The sequence below is a fragment of the Amphiura filiformis genome, chromosome 20 (assembly GCF_039555335.1).
Source record: "Amphiura filiformis chromosome 20, Afil_fr2py, whole genome shotgun sequence".
Taxonomy (NCBI): domain Eukaryota; kingdom Metazoa; phylum Echinodermata; class Ophiuroidea; order Amphilepidida; family Amphiuridae; genus Amphiura; species Amphiura filiformis.
In genome coordinates, this window is record NC_092647.1 from 718,138 (window position 1) to 742,955 (window position 24,818).

General features: G+C 37.3%; 1 protein-coding gene across 7 annotated transcripts in view; it reads left to right on the top strand.

Annotated features, from left to right (window-relative positions):
- The window catches only part of LOC140143056 (SWI/SNF complex subunit SMARCC2-like), a 216,364-nt gene that overhangs the window by 166,156 nt on the left and 25,390 nt on the right, over positions 1–24,818 (top strand). For 5 of the 7 annotated variants that reach the window (XM_072165101.1, XM_072165104.1, XM_072165103.1 and 2 more), the window contains one exon: positions 898–972. The exons of the other annotated variants lie outside the window; for them this stretch is intronic. In XM_072165101.1, coding sequence (XP_072021202.1) covers positions 898–972 — 75 coding nt within the window. The remainder of the gene's footprint in view (positions 1–897; positions 973–24,818) is intronic. 7 annotated transcript variants of the gene reach the window in all.

The following is a 24,818-nucleotide window of genomic DNA, read 5'->3' on the forward strand; positions in this document are numbered from 1 at the left end:
ATTGCCATGCTATATCATTTAAAAGTAAGCTTAAAAGTGGCATTTGACATTTTGGCTGGATGTCTGAATCGCCAAATTTGCATGAACAAAACTTCAACTTTCATCCATTTTCTTGGCAAATTGTAGTAGAAATTTAATGTAAATAACTATTTTTGCTTGAAAATTCACTCCAAATGCAAATTCGGAGTGATAATGTTCTGCATGGATTAAATACCAGACTCATCTCAAGTGGAGGTCACTTCAAATTATCCCCAAATTACATGGTTTAGGAATACACAGAACATTCCTAAAACCATGTGACTTGAATATTATGATTTGAAGTGACCTCTACTTAAGATGAGACTGGTATTTATTCCTAGCTAATTATACATTAAAAAAGAGACACATGTAGCAGCCGACAAGTGCATCCTTTTGATATGGATGTACCCAAATGAGAAAGAAACCATACAAGTCAGATTTACTTGGGAGTTTCTATGAAGATTTCCTAATTAAGATATAATCCTAGCAAAGTTATAACCCTAGCACCCAAAATTACCACAGAATACCACAAGGATAACCACTGCACATGCTTGAATCCCAGGTGATGCTATATGCTCTGGGAATTGCTGGCCGGGCCAGCGAAATCCCTGTGGCTACCCGTGGGTGATCATATGCTTCGCATGCGAGTGGTCCAAGGTTTGAATTCCGGGTTACCAAGTGGCTACTTAGTTCATCTTCTCTCCTTTTTCATTTCTTCTTTAAGTTCCGATAGCAATAAAGCAGTGTCCGGTGTTAGGGTTTATGTGTCCTTCGTACCATACATTTGTAATACAAGATATACTTAAAAGATTCACTTGAGAAGAAACACTCGTACACTCCAATGTCTATAATTTTTGTCAAACATGATATTCATTTTAGATAAAAAGACTAATGAAAGTGCATTGCCACCGCCACCAGCACCAGAACAGAAAAAAATCCCTAATGCTGACCAGGGTTAGTATTGTATTCATTGGTCCATAGGAAACTAACACAAATTAACATAGAAAAACAGACAGGTTATGTAGTAAGTACTAATACATTACTAATGACTGGAAGTTTTTTTGAAGCAGACATCATCATTGGCAAGAGAAGTGGTAGCAACAAGAAGGCATGATTTACTCTCAAATATTTTAACCCCATGAGAACTACCTGCCCATTGGCCAAAAAGAAGTTATCGTTATCAATTGGACCAATCAGCAACATTGTTAGAATAATTTCACCACACACGTAGTTTCACGTAGGAAGTAGCAGTATAACACTAACACATCATCACTACATCATCCCTATCATCATCCGCACATCGTCCCGTTTGACATGCGGGAGCACGGTGGCTGAGCTGAACGGACTCCTGAAGGTTGTGGGTTCGAGCTCCAGTGATGTCATTGTGTTGTGCGAGTAAGGCACTTTATCTCGATTACTCCTCTCCATCCATGTGTATAAATGGATACTGGCATTCTTAAATGCTGGAAAGGTAACAGACTCACTGTGGAGGAGGTGTGGTGATCCCCCCACAACAACATTTCACGGTGGAGTCTGGCCTAATCGCAAATGAAAGAGAGATGGGCACTCCGTCCAGTAAATAAATGCAGGTTTGAATCCTTTACCTTTTACCCTCTTTTAATATCATCACTGACCAATGATGGCAACAAGAAAGCATGACATATTCACAACCATTTTATCGTAATATTAATAACACTCATCAACATGATAGTAAGTCCAAACAGTGATTCACCTCAAGTTTGGTAATGACGTAGGTGCATATGTTGCTGGTCACAGTGTCGAGTCAAGCATGCTAACTTAATTTCGCAGTACGTATACACATGCGTACAAGAGCGGTTTATCGGCACACATGAAGTTGCGGTGCAACCACGTTACTATATGTAAAGGCATTGAAGTCTCTACCAAAGTCAAGGTGAAACAAAGTTATATTGCTCATCCTGTGTAATTGCTGATTTTCATTAACTTGCCGTGTCCATGCCCGACCCACCATTTCATTGTTAGAGAAGCCAGATAGTGTGATATACAAATATTATAGTAGTAAGGCACCAGAAACAAATTTGTTTGATCTTTGGATCGATGCTTTTTATTAATGAACTATCAACAAATTAATCAGAATTACTGCTAAATTTATTTTGGTCAATATCACTACAGGCGCAAATTACTCTAATCAATTGCAGTAAACCTTTGATGAGCGTGTATTTTAAGCATACATCGCCAGCGTTCGAAATAGGGCCGGTCAGCCGGCCATTGGCCTGTAACTTTTTGGCCTGGCCAGTAACTTTTCTGACAGGCCCGGTTGCCCTGTAACTTTTTAAGGTCAAGCCCGGCTGGCCTGTAACTTTTTGAGGCATATTTCGAACACTGTACATCGAGTATTTACTGCCTTGGACGCACTTGTCTCTGATTGGCTGCTTAGGCGGTCTGCTGTTGCCGAGTGGAATGAGCTGTGCGCTGTATGCGTTGTTAGCCCCGAATTTGCAACATCACGGTAGTCGCGCTCGTCAAAGGTTTACTGCAAAATAGTATATTTTATCACAATTAACAATAGCAAACTAATTGATTCCATAAATAATAAGGATCGATCGTAAGATTAAACTAATTTGCTTCTATTGTCTAACACATAGAGAGAAAATTATGTGATTTTAACTGCTGAAACATATCGTCGCCCCCAAGACATAGTGACGTATCAGCCATTTTTGACAAAATGAGTTCAGATCAGTTACATAATCTATGTATAAAGCTCTACATTCTGACAAACTTTCAAGACATGCATGTCATTAATTTATTAAGTATTATCACTAATTAGGTTTGGCGTATCTCACTCAGTGGAATTATTTTGTACAACATTCCCCTTGTTTTGGGCGACATAGTGGCGTATCAGTGACATACGCCACTATGTCACAAATATGTGACATACACCACTATTTTGGTATATCGTGGCTGTGTGGCCAATATGGATATGAATTCAACTATTATTCGACATACTGGCGTATCACGTGTCGTATGTCAATTTTGAATGGAGAATAACTTTTCCAAAAATTTGACACACTGGCGTATAAGTTTAATGACTAATTACAATTAATTGGTGAATGACAACAATGTATTTATACATTAAATGTAACTTAAATATTTATATTTTCATATCCACTCAAGAAAAGGGGACATTTTAATCGAGGCAATGTATGACAAACGGTTAAAAGTTGCAAAAACTTCAGATGCGATTATCTCAAAATGGCTATTTTCGTTATACGCCGCTATGTCTTGCGGGCGACGATATGCACATACATTGGACTATTCCAGTTTAAACCCATACACTCCCTATGGAAGACTTGACCTTAATCTCTCACACAAGTGGTTGTAGGTATCAAATTGAGTAACTTATTCAGGTAACCCCAAATCACATTCTCTGTGTGGGAGATAAAGTTAATGTCTTCCATAGGTGTATGGATTTCAACTGGAATAGCCCAAAACAAAATACCCCATGATAGATATTTTATGGAAAATCTTATGTTCCTCTTTGAGAAAAAAACAAAACAATGTTGTTGAGTGTGTGCATGTTGCAACGAAAGTTTGTACAGGGACCACCTGTGTACTTAAAATTATACATTTTTGAAGAAAACCATACCAGGTTTACATAAGGAAGGTTCTGTGAGATTTCCTAATTAATTTTTTCTAATACAAGATATTTTAAAGATTCACTTGAGAAGTAACACATGCTCCCGTTTCTATTTTTTTTTTTAAACATGATATTCATGTTAGATAAAAAGATGTTTCCTTTACATAGAACAGCCTTGCGCAGAGAAGATAACTAACCCTTCCCAGAATCCTTTGCAACATTATGCGTCACCTCATTACATCAAGTGAGAGTCCTATTTGTACAGGATCTCATATCATGTTGAGAAGAGACTGGCTAAACATGGGTCGATAGTCAAGAAATGAACATATTTTGCAAGATCTGGATGTGCTCTGTTCATTGAGGTGCTGTTTGTCACTATCAACCCATGTTGCACTAGAATAGCAAATCAGTATAGGAAATTGAAACATGAAGAAATGCATTGTGGGATGTGTGCGGTATCTTCTCTGAGCCTTGCTCCACAAACTGGTGTTCATATGTACCCCGCATTAAAACCAATTATTGATGCTATAAGAAGGTTGGTCTCAATAAACATGATTTTTCTGCCGACTCATGTTGGGCTGGGCGGAATGGTAAATTCTGCTATTCCAGTTAAAATATATACACCCCCTGTAGAAGACATGACCTTAATCTTACACACAGGGAGTGTGAATTTCAAATGGGGTTACCTGAATGGGTGACATACATTTTTAATCAACACACCCTGTGTGAGAGATTAAGGTCATGACTTCCATAGAGGGGTGTGGATTTCAACTGGAATTGCCCATTTTAAAGCTTCAAGTAGTGTGTTCCAAAGGTATTTATAAAGCCAGTTCATTTTTAATTTAGCTTCAGTAAGAAATTGCAGGCCCATAGAGTGGGGGAGTACAATCAAGATGATTTCAGAATACCCTAAACATGTTTTTCGTCTCCAGCAAAAATACCCCAAAGAAGAACCTTGTTTTGCCATCAAGACAGGTTTTTAGTGAAAAAGTGCACCAGCAGCACCACATTGTGGATTCAATATCAAAATGATTCCTTTCCGTGTTTTCTACAGCTAAACTTGTAATATTTGCAAATGCAACTGGTCATCAAAAGACCTAGCTGAGTTTCTGAGTCCTCAATAAAGTATGTATAGCTAAAAACCGTGGCCTGTGCCCTCTCTGAAGTGTATATCAACACGGGTCCGAGATCAGTGGACTTGCGCCAATAGTAGTCATAGGTTTTTCGAGATCAGTGGACTTGGGCCACAGTCCCAATGAATGGGCGGTCAGTCGGTCACAGGACTTAAACGGTCAAGAGTGTTTACTCAGAACTTAAGCGATCACTGAACTTATGTCATCTCATGAGACCTCATTAAAAGCTACGAAAGACCAATATTTTCATCCATTTATAGTTTTTATTTCTTGAATTGATACTCGCTTAAATTATAAAATATGATTATGAAATTAAAGAAAAGATAATTTCCAGTATTTCCAGTTTAATTACATAGATCAACTCTTCTATCAGAGGCCTTCCTTTATATGAATTAAGCTTTTGTTGCTAATTATGTAGAAATTCCAAATTTGGAAATAGGTTAAAGACCCAGCATTACCCCTTTAAATCGTTCAGCTTTGTTTGCAGTAGATCAATTAGAGTAAACCTGTTTACGCTCAGTGTAAAACAGGTCAGCGCCTAAAATAGGTCGTACAGAACTGCACGCGCCTATCAACAAGCCTGGTATGGGGTTTCAGCACTTGAAATGAAGCATCTTGGTAAACAAGTCAAACATAGGAGGCCAGGAGCCACTTGATCGCATTGACTTGCCAATTTCATCATTTTCCTTTATTGGCTGAACATGATATTGAGCAGTGCTATTAGATTCTCCTAAGAAAAGCATGTTCCCCACTGTGTTCTATAGATATGTGCTAGGCTAGAAAGTGAACCTTGATGCTGCGAATTACTTGCTTGTGTTGTGAATAAACATAGATGTTCATTTATAGCTTTTATTGTCTTTCTTGAGAAACAAGGTTTTTGTGGATGATGTCACATGTCATTTTTAATATGACCAAGAAAAATGACTCATTTGGAGCTAATAATGATTTTGAGAAATCACGAAAAGTATTCAGTATTTCTATTATATTTGGTTGTTCTGTCTGACATGAATAATTATTGGTCAATAATTGCCAGTCTTGTTTCAATTGAGATTTTCAGTTTTTGTGACCTGTTGAATGACCAATAATAAATTATTAAATGCAAAACAGACAAATTGGGTTAACTGGAGATGAGGCATCAAGTAAATCCAATTTGGTGTGCTAAAGGGTCAACATATTGATAACTTGGCTCTAAAAAGTTTTCACAAAAAACAATATACGAAAGGAATTGTTTTTATTTGTGCTCTGCCCCATTTGCAAATTATTTAAATGGGGTGCTACAGTTTTGTTGCACTTTACAGGAATTAAGATCACCTTGAAGGAATCTACTGCAAACCAATTGATTCACATAATTTGCAGTATTTTAAGCTTCAAAATATGGTTACTCTTTTACACAAAAATAGGGTTAGGCTGAGGGTTAGAGCTAGGATTAGCTTACACAAAATAATTACATGAAGGACCAACCTAAAATACTGCTGTATTTTAAACGCCAGGACTCGAGGTACAGTTCCTGCTTGCTCGCATAAAATGATTGAGCTATCTTGAAATTCCCCTAGGTATTACTGCATCTTGGTTACAAACGAACTTGGGAAGCTGCTCCTGGCTGCGATAGTTTATTGTGGTATGTGTAGGGTGTGTACTTCTTAGCTGAAAGTCCCTGTTTGTTGATAAATGGTTTATATGGTGCGTCTTAGGCCACAGTGGTCAGTGAATTGCTGCAATGTGTGCTGAGGCTTGTGAATTAATGCCTGTGCTAATCAATGCACTTTTAAGGTATTACCACAGCAAGGCTCTTTTAAGGATAATCTTTGAGAGAAAGTCTTTAAAACATGTCAACTCTTACAATATCATAAGCACACACAAATTACTTTATTGGCAAGCTTACTACTTGTTTCCTCTTGTATTCAGGGTCATATACAGTGTTACAATGCTAATTTAACCCAGGAACCACTGCACGCAATGCTGTTTTTTTGTTATTCTCTCGCACTTACGCAAGGGTGAAAAGTACGCCCCCTTCTTAACAGATGTCCGACAAACACAGACTAAATAAGGGATCGATCATGTGTGCTGTGACGTAATCGGTTCCACAAGACTTGTGATGTAGGAAACGTAATATTCTATTTAAGCCAGCCACTCTTTCAACACAAACATTTTGTTATGTTTAACTAATTCATATTTGAATTTGTTTCCAATGTATATTGTTATAAAAAATCAATTGGAACCTATTTGTTACACCCGTAAATTCAAACGTGCATTATTGTAGGGTTTCTGGAAATAGGCAAAAATGAGAAAAGGAAGTTTAATTATTATTGAGTAATTCAATAATGCCCTAAAAGGGGGATCAAATAGATGTTATGGTTAAGTGTGCGCCATCCCATCTAGGCCACTGTAAACATTTAGTATAGCCTAGAGATGATTTTGAGATGCGCACGATTTAGGGCAGACCATGCGTAACATTACGCCGATGCAAAGATTCACATAAACACGTCCCTCTCGATCTATATCTGTTCTCATACACAGGGACACAGTTCATCCCAACGTAACAACAGAACACTGTCACACTAACGGTGGGTATTGATATTAGTACAGTCCCCAAGTGTGAAGTTCAATTTGATAGGATTAGGGGAGATTATGCATGTTGTGATGAGATTGTGTCGAGATTGAACACCATTGGTCATAGAGACATTGACACTCGGAGTGCTATATTGCACGCAACAGGCTGGGTATAATCGCAGGATTTAAACAAGGAACTGGCTCTCTCATGGGACTAAACAGTGCAAATGATGCCTTCCTTAAGTTTACTTAATTCAGTAGTAAAGATATTAATTTGATGTAGCAACATCAGTAATTATGGACTTACTGAAATAAGATTCAATCAGTGAAATCTGTGTTTTGCAAAACTTCGGTGGTTTGGGTAAAAAGCAACATTTCTTTAAGTGTGAAAAATACTGAAGTTCTGGATCAATTGTGGATTAAATTAGCAGTTTTAGTGACTATACAGACTTTTTATTTGATGTATAATATTTGATGTAACATATATGTTATTGAATCTAGTCCCATTCTATTTCCAGTAATGTTTAAGTTCTACCGAATGTTTGATGACGTAAAATCGATAATATATTTCAACCAGGTATTATACGTAACATATTATCGATTTTACGACATCAAACATTCGTTAGATCTTAAACATTACTGGAAATAGAATGGGACTAGATTAAATAACCTAGATGTTACATCAAATATTATACATCAAATACTCGGAGTCTGCAGCGGCCCTAAGTGTAAGGAGATGTGGACTATGTCTGAATTTATCTCACCTTTTACATATGTGTGAAAATATATGTGTTAAAAATCAAAAGTACTCACAAGAGTTGAATCAAATCGGCAAGTCTAGAGCAGGCATTTTCAATTAACTTATTTTTGATATCACTCTAAAATGTAAGTGTAAGCCAAGTGTGCCCTCCCCTCTAATATTTTTCCTTTCCCCAGTTTGCCCTCCCCCCCCCCCCTACTTATGAGGCAAAAAATCCAAAATCACACAAAATTTCACTTTTTGAGGCAATTTTGTGCAAAATTTGTTGATTTTGCCCCCTGAAATAAACTATCCCCCCCTAAAAAAAATCCCTGGTGGTGCCACTACAAGTGTGGCACCATAAATGTGGAGTAAGCAAAACAAACAGGATATATGAAAGGTTCTGAAAGGCTCATGAACCATAAACAGACTAAAACTGACGAAGCAATTTCAATTTTTACTCATTTTCAACAAAATTCTGCATCATTTTATTTTATTTATTTTTATTTAATCATGAGAGCCAAACAAATTTCAAAGATCTGTTTTGAGGGCCAAATACACCTTGTTTTGTTATGTTTACTGTACATTTCAGAGTTGCTCTAGCACTAGGATCCACAACATTCTCATCTACAGGGGCACAGTTCTTTAACCCCAATACATAAGTACATGCATTAAGTGACATTTGAAAATTTGGGTACAAAAACTCATACTCTGCAACTTGAGGTCAAATTTGGCACTATGATTGTTTTATTGAGGTTGTTGACTTTACCATAGGAGATGAGATCATTTTCATACCAACCCCCAAAACACACTGTAACCAAGTGTAATGAAGATGAACATGTCAACTTTTTCTGTTTCTAATAAATACCAGACTACTTAGCTTGATAGCCTACTTAACCATCTCTGTATCATATTGTATACATATCCATAGCAATCCATCATAAGTCACCGTCATATCCATTACTTTGACATCCTTTAATCAAAGATTTGAGTAAGTGAACATTTAAGGCCTGATGAACACCATGTATCTGGGAGACTCTTTGCTCAATACTAAATGTCGGTGGAAGATGCCCTTTTTGATGTGGAAGAAGAGAAGGTTGAAGTGAGGAGAGAGGGAAAACAAGGAGAGAATAGCATTTGTTAATGTTCAGTGCCTATAGTATATGGGACCATGACAATCCCTCTCAGACATTACAAAATCCACCAGTCCTATGTAGCTTACCACCCTCGAGGAACTAGATCTAGTTCTAGGAGAGAAGCGAACAGTTGGCATGAGTGAATACAGCATGCTTGTGAAAGACATTCTTTTTGATGGGGAAATGGGGAGGAGAGGAAAACAGGTAGATGCAGAGATGCACCTTTCAGGAAATTTCCAAATTTCTGTACATTGGGCCATAATCGAAATTCAGGAAATGTAAAAAAAGCTACAAATAATCTCTGCAGATGAGAAGAGAGAAAGACCCTACATCATATGTGATCCAGTCAGTGGCGGCGCTACGGATTAGCTCGGATTGGGGGTGGATGGACAAGAGGGCACATTTTTTCTTGCCCCCCCCCCCAAACCCCCAAAATTACGTAAATTTTCACTTTTTGCTGCAATTTTGTGCAAAATTGGTCGATTTTGCACCCTGATATTCACTTTGCCCCGAATAAAACAATTCCTGGTGCCGCCACTGGCTCCAGTATAATTCAAAATGCTTTTTTTTCAAGTTAAACCAATTAGTGTATCGTAAATCAGCATTTAGTTGCTGCAACATCCCCATGTGAGAATCAAACTTCTAATTTGAATGGATGGAACATGGTTTGAAATTGCACCCTCTGCCTTTCCTTGAGTAGACTAATGTGGTACACCCTCTGCCTTTCCTTGAGTAGGCTAATGTGTAACACATTCCTATATTGAGAAAATGCACTACTAAAGAACTCTTTAATACCAACCAAGACTTAAATACGCAATACACACTAATATTTAGACAACCATCAAGCGAATTGATTGATGGACTAAGGCACGCAGTGACAAGCACGTAACCTTCTCTCGGTACAATATATCTCCGAGCATCTTAAATTTTTTGTTATCTGATGTCTTCGGTGCCAGACGTTTGTTACCCTTCCTCAGCCCCCTACCTCGATATCTCTTGCTGAGAACATAACGCTTACAAATAGCCCCTATCCGTCCATTCATACCCCCAATACCTAGTATAGCCGACCGACGGAGTGACTGCAAAAAAATCCCTCTGGATAATAATGTAGTGTTGATTTCTTGTTAAAGTAAACATCAGGGGCCGGTGGGGAGTATCCAGCATTAGAACACTTTGGCATCCATATGAGGTACTTTGATCACAGTATGATAGGCTGTGCTGCATCGGCTATCATATTGAGTGTTTATTTGGAAACCAAATTTCTGAAATATTGTAGTGACTGCATCTAATAATATGAACGCAATAATTCACATGTGAAATAACTCTTCACTTGTTCAATTTCACTTGTCTCATACTCTTACTCATACCCTTCCATATTTCCTCTTTCTTTAGCACTCCCTCACACTTTTTCTCTCAGTCATGTCTGCTACCTATCTGCCTCTCGTCTATTCACTCTGCCTCTTTCTTTGTCATTCTGTATCTTTCTCTCTGCCCTCTGGACCTCTAGTCATCTAGTTCTCTTTCATTGTCTTGTCTTCCTTTCTTTATCTTTCTATCTTTACCCTTCCTCTCTGTCTCTGGCTCCCCCACTCTGTTTGTCTCCCCCTCTGTCCGTCTTTGTATCTGTCTCTCCTTCTGTCTATGTATCTCACTCTCTGTCTCCATCTATGTCTCTGTCTCTCCATATCTGTCTCTGTCATTCTGTATCTTTCTCTCCTCACTCTATCTTTATTTCTACCTCTAGTCCTCTTTCCCTCTCTTTCTCTGTCTTGTCTCCTTTTCTTTATCTTTCTATCGCTACCCTTCTTCCCTGTCTCTCTGTCTCTGTTTCTCCCTCTCTGTCTCTCCCTATCTGTCTCTCCCTATCTGTCTCTGTTTCTCCCTCTCTGTCTTTGTCTCTCTCCATCTATATTATAATGTCTATGTCTCTCCATCTCTCCCTGTCTCTCCATCTCTCTCTCCCTCTCTGTCTCAGTCTCTCCATCTCTGTCCCTCCATCTATGTCTCTGTCTCTCCATCTTTGTCTTTGTCTATGTCTCTTCCCCCCCCCCATCTATGTCTCTCTATATATGCCTTTCTTTCCATCACTCTCTGTCTTTCAATCTCTTTCTTTTCATTTGTCTCTTTCCTCTCTGTGTATCATTCTTTCTCTCTAGATGTGTCTCCATTTCTATTTGTCTCTCTCCTTTTGTGCATGTCTCTTCTCCTTCTCTGGTGTCTTTTTCACTTCCTCTCGCTCCATCTCTTTCTCCATCTCTGTCTCTGCCACTGTCTCACTCATTATACACCTCCCCGCCGCATCTCTTACCACATTTCCTTTGTTTTCATAGGCTTTAAACAAAACGGTGATTACTGCTGGCATTTTGCCATCATAACCTACAAATTAGTTTAGAATCTGCATCAGTCAACAACTGGCTCCAGAATAATTCAAGAATATATTCTACATAATCAAGTTTGGTAGCGCATTTCGATGAAATGAGTACTAAAATGAGCGCTACATCAAAATATTGAATTGATTCTAGAAAATGGCTTTGGCGTAAGCCTAGAGGAAATTAGATTTGGAGTACAGAGCCAGTTTATTTCTTAACAATAACCTTTTGAAAAGTTCACCACATAGCTAATACTTAAGATTGTCATAGATTTTTACTCAGAATGGCACCCTTAGACAAGAAAAAGCCCTTACATTGTCATCATTACCCTGGTAGATTTGCGAGATGTGACAACCCAAAGCCAGTCCCAAAGCACCGTGTTATCATAACTTATCAAACACTTCCTTCCAGCAAAAAGAGCACCCTAATGAGCGACAAATTGCTCTCAAACCGCTGCAAATTGCAAAGCGTGCAGATAGTGCCAAAATTTACAAAAACTGGGCTAACGAGGGCGATTTTTTTCTATCACCTTCGATTGATTCGTCATCCATTTTGATATGCAGGTTGTACATCACAAACATTCTTTCACATTGTGGCTTTAGGGTGTTGCAAAAAGATTTTTATCTTTGATGGTAAATTTTTGAGCTCGATATGTGGTGGTTTTAATGTTTATATACTACCGGGGTAACGTTCAGTTAGGTCAATACATTTGCTCCATTGTGCCATTAATTTAGTGCATTTAGCATTTGTTTAAAGGCCATGAATTGAAAGTATTGGGCTATTCCATTTAAAATCCACACTACCCCTGTGGAAGATTTGGTTAAAGTCTTCCACAGGGGGAGTATGAATTTTGAATACAGGAGACAATTGGGTAACTTCCATTTGAAACACTCACACCAGTTGTGGAAGATATAGGTAAAGCCATAATACAGAGGGAGTATGGGTTTCAAAATGATTAACTCTGACCAATTACATTTGAAAAACATACTCCTCCTGTGGAATATATTTCCAAAATCTTCCACAGGGGTAGTGTGGCTTTCAACTGGAATAGCAAGTGCTGTATATGTGCCATCGCGCATCATGGCATTGATGTTGGCCTACTACGTCCGCCCGCCTATGATACAAAATGATGTAGTATCAAAAGATAACTGCTGGTTACAAGGAGAAAGTTTTATTTTAATATTTCAGTTATTAAATGGTGACATGACTGAAAGAATGCATTCTTAATTCTTATGTCACAAAAAATATTTTAGGATGAGCTGCTAAAAGTATCACAGCGGTATCATCAAAAACTGTGCCACCCGAGAATGGTGAAATCTAGTACAGTCCAACCTCTTTTATCCGGCCATGATGGGACCAAGCATTGTCCGGATAAGTGAAAAATCCGGATAAGTGAATTACATGTAATTCTGCATTGAAAGTTCCAAGGACTGAAATTGTAACAACAAAAGATTGTTTTAACATGGGGTAGTAACACTGAAGATGGCTTTAAGAGTATTTTATGCAACATAAATATCATTGTAAGCATTCAGAGCATGGAATTAAGGTATTAAATCATGTGACGATTTCACGGCCGGATAACAGAGAGATCCACATAAAAGAGGTCTGGATAAGAGAGGTTGGACTGTATGTTATAAAATTAGACTATTACCCTTTTTAAGTTCCACTGACACACTTAAAAGAAAAAAGGGTAAAAGTAATTAGCACTGGATGAGAATCATTTGCATGCAGCTGTCTCATTGTCTGTCTATATGGGCAATTTGTCTGAATGTGCAGAGTGAACAGCACATGTAATATTAACGATTGAAACATTCAAAGTCTATCACAACTATGTGAACATTAGGTCCATATGAATATCAACAGCCGGAAAACTTCATACAGATCCTAAACTAAACAATTTTTTATATTTCAAAACATGTGTTTTATGAACAGAAACTGTGAAACTTTATTACAATTCCAGGTACAAAGTGAGAATTACATATTTAAACGTAACAGTTTGTGTTTAAGTATTTAACCCATTTACAGTTTTTGTAGTTTTATGTTTTTGTTTAGTTTAGAATAGGAAAAAACAGTGAAATGACCCATATTTCTAATGGATTTTTTAGGGTGAAGAGACCAAGCAAACATTGAACTGTGAAAATGTACTGTGAACTTGGTTTGGTTCACAAGTCTGGAATCATGATTCTTTACATTATTTTCAGATGTAGGCATTTAGTGATGGGTGATAACTGATACTCGACTCACTGTGGCTAATACCAGTGCAATCTGTATCAACTACTCCAGTTGAAATCCATACACCCTCTATGGGTGACGTGACCTTAATCTGCACCCTCCCCCGTAGCCCACCCCAAACCCCCGCCCCCACCCCAGGGTTACACAAGTTTGGTTTGGGTAGAGGTGTGCTGCTGAGCATTTGAAATGGCACCCATCGATATAAAAAAATTCAAGATTTTCGGCCAAATTTAAACAAATTATCTTAATTTTCACCTCCCAATTTTGATCCAACCAAAGTGATCTGACCAGTTCTGATCCAATCAGGCTGAAGTCGGCAATTATGAAACTTGAGATGTAGGCAAAAAGTGAGGAGAAAATATCAATATATAAAAGGTTCATAACTTTGCAAACAAGTATTCAAGAGACTTTGGGATTCAGCATCAGTAAATTACTGAACAAGTTAGTAATGGTTGTAACTCAATTTTCTAAATTTCTGACTTAGGCATGAGTGAAACATTGGGGCACATATGCAACAATTTAAAAAAATATGTGAACAACTTTGTAAAACTTTATCATAGAAAATTAAAGACTACCCTCCAATAGTAACATATCTGTCTCACATATCATAAAATGTCACTGCACTTTCATTCCAAGACTTTCATACATCTGTTGAAGTCTTTTTTTCATCGAAGAATTCTTGATTTGTCAAATCATGAAATGTTGGCCCCAATCACTATGGACCACAATAGCCTCATCCCAATGGCATAGTTCAATAACCTCAATTAAACAATCATAGTGCAAAATTTGACCTCAAGTTGAAGAGTATTAGTTTTAGTACCCACATTTTCAAAGGTCATTCAATGAATGTACAAATGTATTGGGGTTAGAGAACTGTGCCCCTGATAGATGAGCATGTTGTGGATCCTAGTGAATTCTATTATATGTAGTATGTGGATGCCCATTTTTTTCTCATTTATATTCTGACATTCATACATATTGTCAGCCAGTTTCCTGCAGTTTTCAGAATTTTGCAAGAACCCATTTCTAATTTTTGGCTCCAGCGAAGCTAAGGAGTCATCGTCATCAGAACCGTAGGGTTACACAATACAGTGTTGGTTTTTATGCTAAGGAATTTTTTGTGCTTGGCTTTAGGTTTTCAAATTGGTTTCTAAGTTTTGCTAAATTATTTTTTCATCGATTGCACTCCCTATAGAGTGAAATTCAGTTGAGAAAATGTGATTTTTTGGTTAAAAAAGCCACCATAACGAGTTATTACTTGGTTCCCCAGTGTGCTAGAGATTATTTTGGTCTGTATAATTTAACCTTATGTGACAATGGCGCAAAACCAACGGAAGTTTAACATTAAAATGTCTTAAGATTTTAGTACTCTCAGGTTCAGATTCAAAAGTTATTTTGACTTTCTTAACTTTTCTTAACTATTTCTTTACAATTTAAATAAAGAAATAGTTAAGGAATATCAAAAAATAGTCACGAAAATTGTCGAATCTTGAATAAATCGGAACAAAATGAATTTCCTAGTGGACTATTTTCCTTGCGCAAGTGCAAATTTTTGCTTTTTTTCGGTAACGCGGTTATCTCCCAATGATGTAATGCGTAATTATCCAATCAGTGCTGTCCTTAGAAATTAGCCCCAAAATGAACCAATCACAGACATCGTAATGAACAGTCTTTGGCAGTGGAACAAGTTATACAAGTCAACAAACAACCAAGATGTCTGCCCCCACACGACAGATGTCGCCGGCGAAATTGCACCACGATAAGTCGTAAACATGGTTAAAACAAATGAAATTAAATATGTCAAAGGACAGATTGTTACTCTATTTGGTAAAAATATCCCAAAGAGAGATCGCAAGGTGTCTGGGAGACTAGGAGTAGGAGCAGTACTACCTCTACGATCGATGCAACTTTCAAAGTCGGAAACCACTCAGTCATCAGCCATCATCATGGCATATGCTCATGCACATGATGCACTCATGGACTACATAGCACTGGTACATCATGGGTACATGTACGTAAACCCGGGACGTAAACATGGTAAAGTCATAGTATTACTACTAGCCACTGAGTGAATTCAATCGCCAAACCAAACATCCTTTTTCAACTGGCTTTTCAAAAAAAAAAATAGATTTTACGATGGCCCAAATATTTTCTCAAACATAAAAATAATGCCCAAAGACAAGTAATAATAATATAATATTGAATAAATTATGCCCACATTACGCAACGTCTATCTGTCAGTTTACTCCAGAACTCTAGTTTCGAATTAGCCTCAAACATCATGGCCCTGTTCCTTCCTCACTAGGGCCCTGAATGCCATACGTGTCACGTAAAAGCGGGGCACCGTGAAGTCACGTCATGGTGATGACGTCACACTGACGGCATCTATTTATAGGAAGAATTCAAAACACGGCAACGATAACAGTCACAAGTCTGGTCTTTTACATCATCAAATGTGCTCAAAATTTATGAACATGCACCAAATATGTTTTGTTTAAGTCACATCGTGAGGAATGGTAGGAAGTGTATTTATGAGAAAAAGTGGTATTTTATGTGTACCCTGGACCAGATATGCTCAGAAGTCTCAGACCTTCGTAAGTAGAAGGACAGTGGAAATCGTAGTGACGGAGGTGTGAGTACCTCGAACTAGTTTCGAATTTGTACACGCTTCTTCGCATTCCATGCTAGAGTGCTTTGCTATCGTTTTTCAGGCAGACAGCAGTGCAATTTTTTGCAGTTTGCACCGGAGGTTCATTCTGTTAATGTTGAAGCAAATTCTTATTTTTTCGGAGACTAGGGGTCGCGTGTTCCTCAAACTTGGTGGGTGGGTGCATCTTGACCCGAGACAGAACGAGTTTGTTTTGGCAAGTGGGTCAAGGTCACCCGAGGTCATTTGAGGTCAAATTAGTAAAATTGTCATGGCAAGAATTAGAAACTTGGTGGGTACAGTCAACATTTAGAGCCAAATTTTTGGAAGGTCATTTCGGTCACCAGAGGTCATCTGAGGTCAAATTAGAAAAACTGTCCTATGGGCATGAAACTTGGTACAGTCAACATTTAGAGCCAAATTTTTAGAAGGTCATTTTAGGGTCACCAGAGGTCACACGAGGTCAAATTAGTAAAAACTTTTGGGCGGGCATGAAATTTGGTGGGTACAGTCAATATATAGAGCCAAATTTTTGGAAGGTCATTTCTGGGTCAACAGAGGTCATCTGAGGTCAAATTAATAAAAAGTGTTGGACGGGCATGGCAGGTACAGTCAATATTTGAGTCATATTTTTGGAAGGTCATTTTGGGGTCACCAGGGGTCATCTGAGGTCAAATGAGTAAAAAGTGTTGGATGGGCATGAAACTTGGTGGGTATAGTCAACATTTAAAGGCAAATTTTTGGAAAGTCATTTCGGGGTCACCAGAGGTCATCTGAGGTCAAATTAGTAAAAACTGTTGTATGGGCATGAACATTGGTGGATACAGTCAACATTTATAGCCAAATTTTGGAAAGGTCATTTCAGGGTCACCAGGGTCATCTTGAGGTCAAATAAGTAAAACTGTCAATGGGTGTGAAGCTAGGTGGGTATCGTCAACATTTGGGAGTCAAATTTTTGGAAAGACATTTGGGGGGGTCAACATAGGTCATCTTAGGTCAATGTAGTAAAAACGCTCGGACAGGCATGAAACTTGGTGGGTAAGTCAACATTTAGAGCCAACTTTTGGAAGGTCATTTTAGGGTCACCTGTGGTCATCCAGTGTCTGAGGTCAAATTAGTAAAAACTGTCATATGGCCATGAAACTTGGTGGGTACAGTCAACATTTTAGAGCCAATTTTTAAAAGGTCATTTTGGGGTCAACAAGGGTCATCTAAAGTCAAATGAGTAAAACGGTCGGACAGGCATGAAACTTGGTGGGTACAATCAACATTTAGAGCCAACTTTTTGGAAGGGCATTTTGAGGTCACCAGAGGTCATCTGAGGTCAAATTAGTAAAAACTGTCATATGGGCTTATAAATGGGTGAATACAGCCAACATTTATAGCCAAAATTTTGGGAAGGTCATATCTGGGTCACCAGGGGTCATCTGAGGTCAAATTAGTCAGAACTGTCTGATGGGCTTGAAACTTGGTGGGTACAGTCAACATTTGGAGTCAAATTTTTGGAAGGTCATTTTGGGGTCACCAGGGGTCATCTGAGGTCAAATTAGTAAAACTGTCGGATGGGCATGAAACTTGTTAGGTATAGTCACTTTTTAGAGTCAAATTTTGGGAATGTCATTTCAGAGTCGCCAGGGTCATCTGAGGTCAAATTAGTATTAACTGTCATGAAACTTGGTGGTACAGTCACCATTTACATTGTAGAGCCAAAGCCCTATTCAGACTAACACTATTCTTGACATAGGCCTACTCGCCTGTATATAATTATATTTTGATGTGTTTTGGCCCATTTGGACTCATTTCCACCTGTTTCTATCCATGTCGCTAATTCCCTAAATTGATTGATGTATCATTGTATGCTCTGCAAATGAGATAGCTACCAACCTACCAGATGTACCTGTTGGGGAATGTGATCTGTCACATACTCAAATGATTTCACTTGTTGCCCATGCGACTCCAAGAACAATTACTTTCACTGTCACCAAAAAGCGCAGAGCCACAGCGCCATTGGTGCTCTTGTTTGTTTCTTCAATATTGTCATGGTTATGTATCTGACTTGGTATCGCTTTGAAGTTTATTGAACGGGTTTAATACTTGAAAACTTCATGTTCAAAGTATAGAGATGAGTCATTATATTAGGGTTTTATGTGGAGATACAGATATGCAAAATCCATTCCAGTCTTTGCTGTAGTACGCGTAATTAAGATCTAAATTGATCTGCTGGCCCTTTCCTCTCCTGAAGTTTTAACATGTTTTGTTAAAATGGTCGCCCAATGCCTATACCCGCTAAAATGGTCGCCCAATGACTATACCCATTTGAGACCAGACTCAAATTGTACTGGTCCAGTACTGAGATGACAAGCCCTCCCTGACACTACAATTAGGCGCTGGTGTGCCTCATAGTCTGCGTACACCTACAATTTCCATCCAAACATAGTAACATATTAAACATCATATCGTGGGTAATATGAGTGTATTTGACATAAAATGTCATCAATTATGATCATCCACACCCTTAGCAAATTAATAGCCAATTGAAGAGGAAATTTGGTTAAATGGGTTATCTCCTGTGCTGCACACCCATTGCTTGGAGATAATAACACAGAGAATGTTTCACTAGAGATGGACAAATTATAGCATTTAAGGGCTGGGGTATGAACGTTTGGACAGTATTTATTTTGGGACATTAGAGCACATCAGACATATCGAATTGCATTCTGAATACGAAGCATGTCATTTTGATATCAAATAATTTTGATTTTTTGAAATTCGCAATTTAATACACATTTTATGGCAAATCATAAAAAATTGATATATTTAATATTTAACAGTACTTGAAGTAAACTTTATAAATCTGATGATTTATACTTAAAGTGTATGTAGGTGGGATGAAAAGCCGACGATCAATTGAAAAAATCCATATCTTCAATATGAAAGGTCAAAATTTTCAATTGACTGTCGGCTTTTCCTCCTGCTACATACACTTTAAGAATATGTCATTAGATTTATATAATTTACTTCGAGGACTGTTATATATCAAAATTTGAAAAATATCAAATTTTTATAATTTGTCATAAAATTTGTATTATATTGTGATTTTCAAAAATAAAAATTATTTGATATCAGAAAGACATGCTTCGTATTCAGAATACAATTCGATAGGTCTGAGGTGCTCTCATGTGCCACAAAAAATACTGTCGAAACGCAATAAACGCTCATTTTAGATCCCTTAAGTTCCTGGTTAGGGTCTAAAATGGGCTGAAAATTATCATTTTGATTGATTGACCATGCTCCATGTTTGAGGTAGTAGAATTTTCTAGTATTTATTTAACACTCAACATATCTTCGGACATTGAAACTTCAATTTCCACCTTAATTTGATGCCTGCATCGTGTAGTAAATTTCAATCACCCAAGTGCATAGCTAGGGGTTGCGTGATAATTATGGCTATTTACATGAATGAAGTTCATTTCCAGATGAAGTTTCAAAAGTTTATACCTTTGAGGATGATTGTTTGCACTGTAGATTGAATAAATTTCAACAAATTACATTGGTGTGGCAACTAATTTTTTCCAGGAATGTATTTAGAAACTTTAAATGAACACAATTATAAACAAACAAAAATATTTGAACTTGACTTCAAATGACCACTTTTATAAAGTGCTCCATTAGAGTCAATGCCTTTTTGGAGTCGGAATATTTCAATAGGGCTTGAGTTAACACTACCTAAAGCCCGATGTATACTCCACTTCGCGAGAAGCTGTGATGAAAAAATTAATTCGCAGCTCTGCGCGAAGGCATTCATGTATACTTCATCAAAATATCACAGAGTTTCGCGAAGAATTGTTGCCCGCTCTGTGCTTTCATATAGAAACTTCGCTGGCCTACCCACCAAAAGTTGAACCAAATCCAACTCTCCGCGAAGCGAAGAAACCTGCAAAGCGAAGAAAGTCGTAAAATTTCAGCTCAAATTACTTCGCGAACTGCGAAATCGCGGTCGCGAAGTGGATTATACATCGGACCTAAGTCATTGCTTGTTCTGTAAATTGTAGCCAACCCAGCTTTTTGAATTGTTTGTTTTGAACTGGTTTCAAAGTTTTGTTTTGAATCAATTTGTCATTAAATTGTACTCAACCATTACTGGGGTTTACTATCACATAGTCTCTGAGGTACAAAGTTTTGTCCATTGTCGGCACATACTTCCTTTATCCAGTGATGATATTGATTTTAAATGAGGGGGAGTGGGTTACCAAAGTTTACTAGGATACTATCACATACTGCTCAAGTATGCATTGTTGTCCGATTGTCGGCACATGCTCCTATTATTCAGCGATGATATTCATTTAAAAGGAGGGGGAGGGGGTTATGGAGGTTTACTATTACATAGTCTCACAGGTATAATTCCATATCCAATTGTCATCACATGCATCTGTTATCCAGGAGGGGGAGGGGATTACCCCAATGGGGGCTGGGGGTAAGGATTAGTTTCCAATGAGCATGATGATATCCAATACAAGCATGTTTTATGTGGGCTATAAGACCCTACTCCCAAACCCTGGAGTAATGGTGAGGTTAATTTGATACAATGGATACACTTGCTGTTTTATTGATAGGTAGGCTTGATTTGATAGTTACAGGGTAGGCAATTTAGTTAAGAGGTTTAGTCTCTATTTTGTAGCCAAGTTGCCTACTTGTATATCTGATCAACCCTTCAAGAAGACTAGTTCTTCTCATCTCGAGATGAGTACCGGTATTGACATGTTTTAGGTTGCCTGTGTCCACTTTTCTTTACTTTACCTCAATTAAAAGGGGGCATATCTGACAATAAAAGCTAACATTTTATGGAAAAGAAATACTTATCTATTTTTTATGGAAATGTTACAACTTGGCTTTAAACATTGTTAAGTGACATGCTTCCATCATGCAAAAAGATGAAAACTTTTGTCATCACATTAATAACATTCTCAAGTATGCCTCAATCATCAGTGCATGAGACACGAACTTGTACTTTTTTCAAAGCTCAACTTTCCAGGTCCGCATAGTAAATATTTAAATACAGTTTGATTACCTCGGTAATTTGCTACCTCTAGGCCTAAACAGTTTCATCCACTTTAAATAGTAACATGTATGAGGAAATTACTTTGCTATTATACCTGCTTGCTGTGGGCATCAAATTAAGGTGGAACTGGAAAGTTCAGTGGCCAAAGATCATGTTAAGTGTTTAATAAATGCCTGCAATGCTTGTTTGAATTATTAACTGAAACTGTTAAATAACAAGAGAATACAGGGCTTTCATCAGATAGCCAATCATTGGGTCCGCTGGGACTATTAGGTGTACTTTCGGCCAATCATTGAGTCATGCAACCTAAGGGATCGGATAGCAACGTTTGCACAGTATTTTTTGTGGCACATGAAATCAGACACATCAAAATGATAGAATTCTGAATATGAGGAATGTCCTGATGATAATATCAAGTAATTTTGATCTTTTGATATTTGCAACAAATTTTATGGCAAATTATTAAAAATAGATATATTTATTTTGGGTCTTTTGGAGAAAAAAATGTATATTTTCAATACGAAAGGTCAAAATTTTAAGGTGGTTATGGAGGCATTATAAAAGTGCTCTAAACATGTTTTTAACAGATTAATTGAGTAGAACAAAGTACACTGATCAATATGCCTTTTGTTTGGAGTCAATCGGACATACGGTTTTCAAAATATATTAATTTATATTTTCTTTGTATCTTATTGTTTTGATCAATAATCAATCAAGTTAATGAGCTAAAATGACGGGAGAAGCTCATTTACATATAATTTTTGCCAATATTTTGCTAAAAATCCATGCATAAATGTTCAGGGTACTTTTATTTTGCATAATTTTGCCCTGAAACTTAGTCAAAATGTTTCTAATATGTTCTAATGTATTATATAGTGAAGCCGCCCCTAATTTGCATATTTGCATAATTAATTAGCCTTTATGCAAATTAGCTCATTAAGTATGCAAATATGCAAATTAGAGGCGGCTTCACTATATAATACATTAGAACATATTAGTAAACATGTCCACTAAAAATTGAAGTACTTTTAAATTGATTCAGACCTAACTTATTGGATGGGAATTGATGAAAGAAACATTTTGGCGTTTAAATAATCTTAATCGGACGTTTCATTCCAGAGATATGGCCTTTCGAGTGTCACGGTTTTATATAGGGCTGCTAGAACATGTTAAAAGTTAAAGTCCAAAAGGAATACTAACAGAAAGTGCAACTTTAAGGTACTTTTTCTTAATGTATTTATTAACTATCTTATCTGGAACATTATATTTGCTTATAACAACATGAAAATAAGATCATCCTGAAAATTTAATCGATTTTGTTGACATACAACAAAAACTATAAGACCTCAAAACCCATGGTTTGTTTGTTGAAACCTCAAGCATGATCATAGATGGCCGCCATGGAAAATATCTCCATAGAGGAGATGAACAATAAGTGCAATATTTCAAATGAAAAGCGGTAGTCTTAAACATTGTTCAATCTTTTAAAGTCAGCACATTTTATCTTCAAAATTATTATATTTCATCATGGCATAAGTTTGGTAACATTAATCACTACCAATTTTGAGAAATTTGCTCCAACTCAAAGGTTATCTTTACTACATTGAGCAATACACTGTGTGCATGGAAGCCATGATGGTCCCGGTTTTTATACTCCCTATGAAATGGACATGGTAGTGAGAAGTGCAGGGAAGTGCATGATTTGAGATGGGCATGGTAGGCTTAAACATTCTTAAATTTCTTAACATCCTACACATTTTGTCTTCATAAATAGTTAAATTTTATGAGTATGTAAGTTTGCTTGTCTGATTCACTCCAAATTCGGAGATAATTGCGTTTGAACACCTGATGCACGGAATGGTGTCACTTCAACCTGTTGTAGTTCTCATCTCATTAAATTTTTCATTAAAAAAGTTGATCTCTTCATGCAGGAAGGTCCTCTCTATTTACTGACCAAACAGGAAAAAGTTTGGTGAATGTTTTCTGGTGGAATCAGGAATTTCTTGAAACACCCTGATATAGGCCTACATTTGGATCAAAACAAGTATGTACGCCATTTAACATGCCTGGGATTTCTTGTATCGATCAGTTTCTCCATAGACAATACGTGTGTGAGTGCACGCACACAGTAAATGAAAAATCGTTCTAGTGGAAACTGTATTGAGAGTGGGCATCCCTAATATTAGAAACACTTTGACCAAGTTTCAGGGCAAAAGTATGCAAAATAAAAGTACCCTGAACATTTATGCATTGATTTTTGGCAAAATATTGGCAAAAATTACATATTAATGAGCCTTTCCAGTCCTTTCAGCTTATTAACTGTATTGATTATTGACAAAAACAATAGGATACAAAGAAAATATAAATTGATGTATTTTGGAAACCGTATGTCCGATTTGCTCCAAACAAAAGGCATATTGATCAGTGTACTTTACCCTACTCAATTAATCTGTTTACAACATGCTCAAAGCATTTTCTAATTTCTAGAAAATGCATCCAATACCACCTTAATATGATGGATGACTTTTCCTCCCAGCAACATGCACTTTAAGTTCATATCATTAGATTTATAAAGTTTACTTTGAGGACTGTTAAATATCAAAATTAAAATTTCATTCTGCCCATCATGTATCCCAACATTAACTATGACCATTGTCAGTTTCTTCAAGCCAATTGCTTTCCTTATACTGTATGTTTAAGGTGCAGTGCTAAGAAGAACAAGACGCGGCATGCACATATTTTGAATCACCAAGTTACCCAGTTGCCAGATTTGATTGCTTTGGTAGCAGTAATCTTGAAGGGGAAATATACGTTTTAGTAGATTTTGTGAAAACTGGCTCATCAAAGGACTTTTTTAGAACCAATAATTTGAAAACTCTTTAATGTGCAAGGAACATCCCTCCGTCTCTGCTACACGTACAGGCCTAAGGGGGAGCATAAAGCAGGAAACTGAACTGTTCCAAGTTATGAATGTTACTTTATAAACAATACCAACTTAAGATGAGACCATTTTAGGAAGCAAAGCATATTTTTGGTTCCCTTGTCAATTGGTATTGGACCCATCCCTGTCATCATGATGAGTACACTAGTCAAGAAGTATTTGCACTTTTTGCGGCATATCGACCAGCTCGGTTCTGACATTTGATGTTAGCGTGCATATAACATTACACACCACTCAACAACAAGTCTCTTCATTGCTTTATTACTTTTTTTGAGTGCTAGATAATAGACAATGCTGTCATATCTTATGGTTTATGCGATATCGTTGAAGTGCCCAACGTTTGGGCACTTTATTTCCAGATATCTGGTTTCTAGGCTC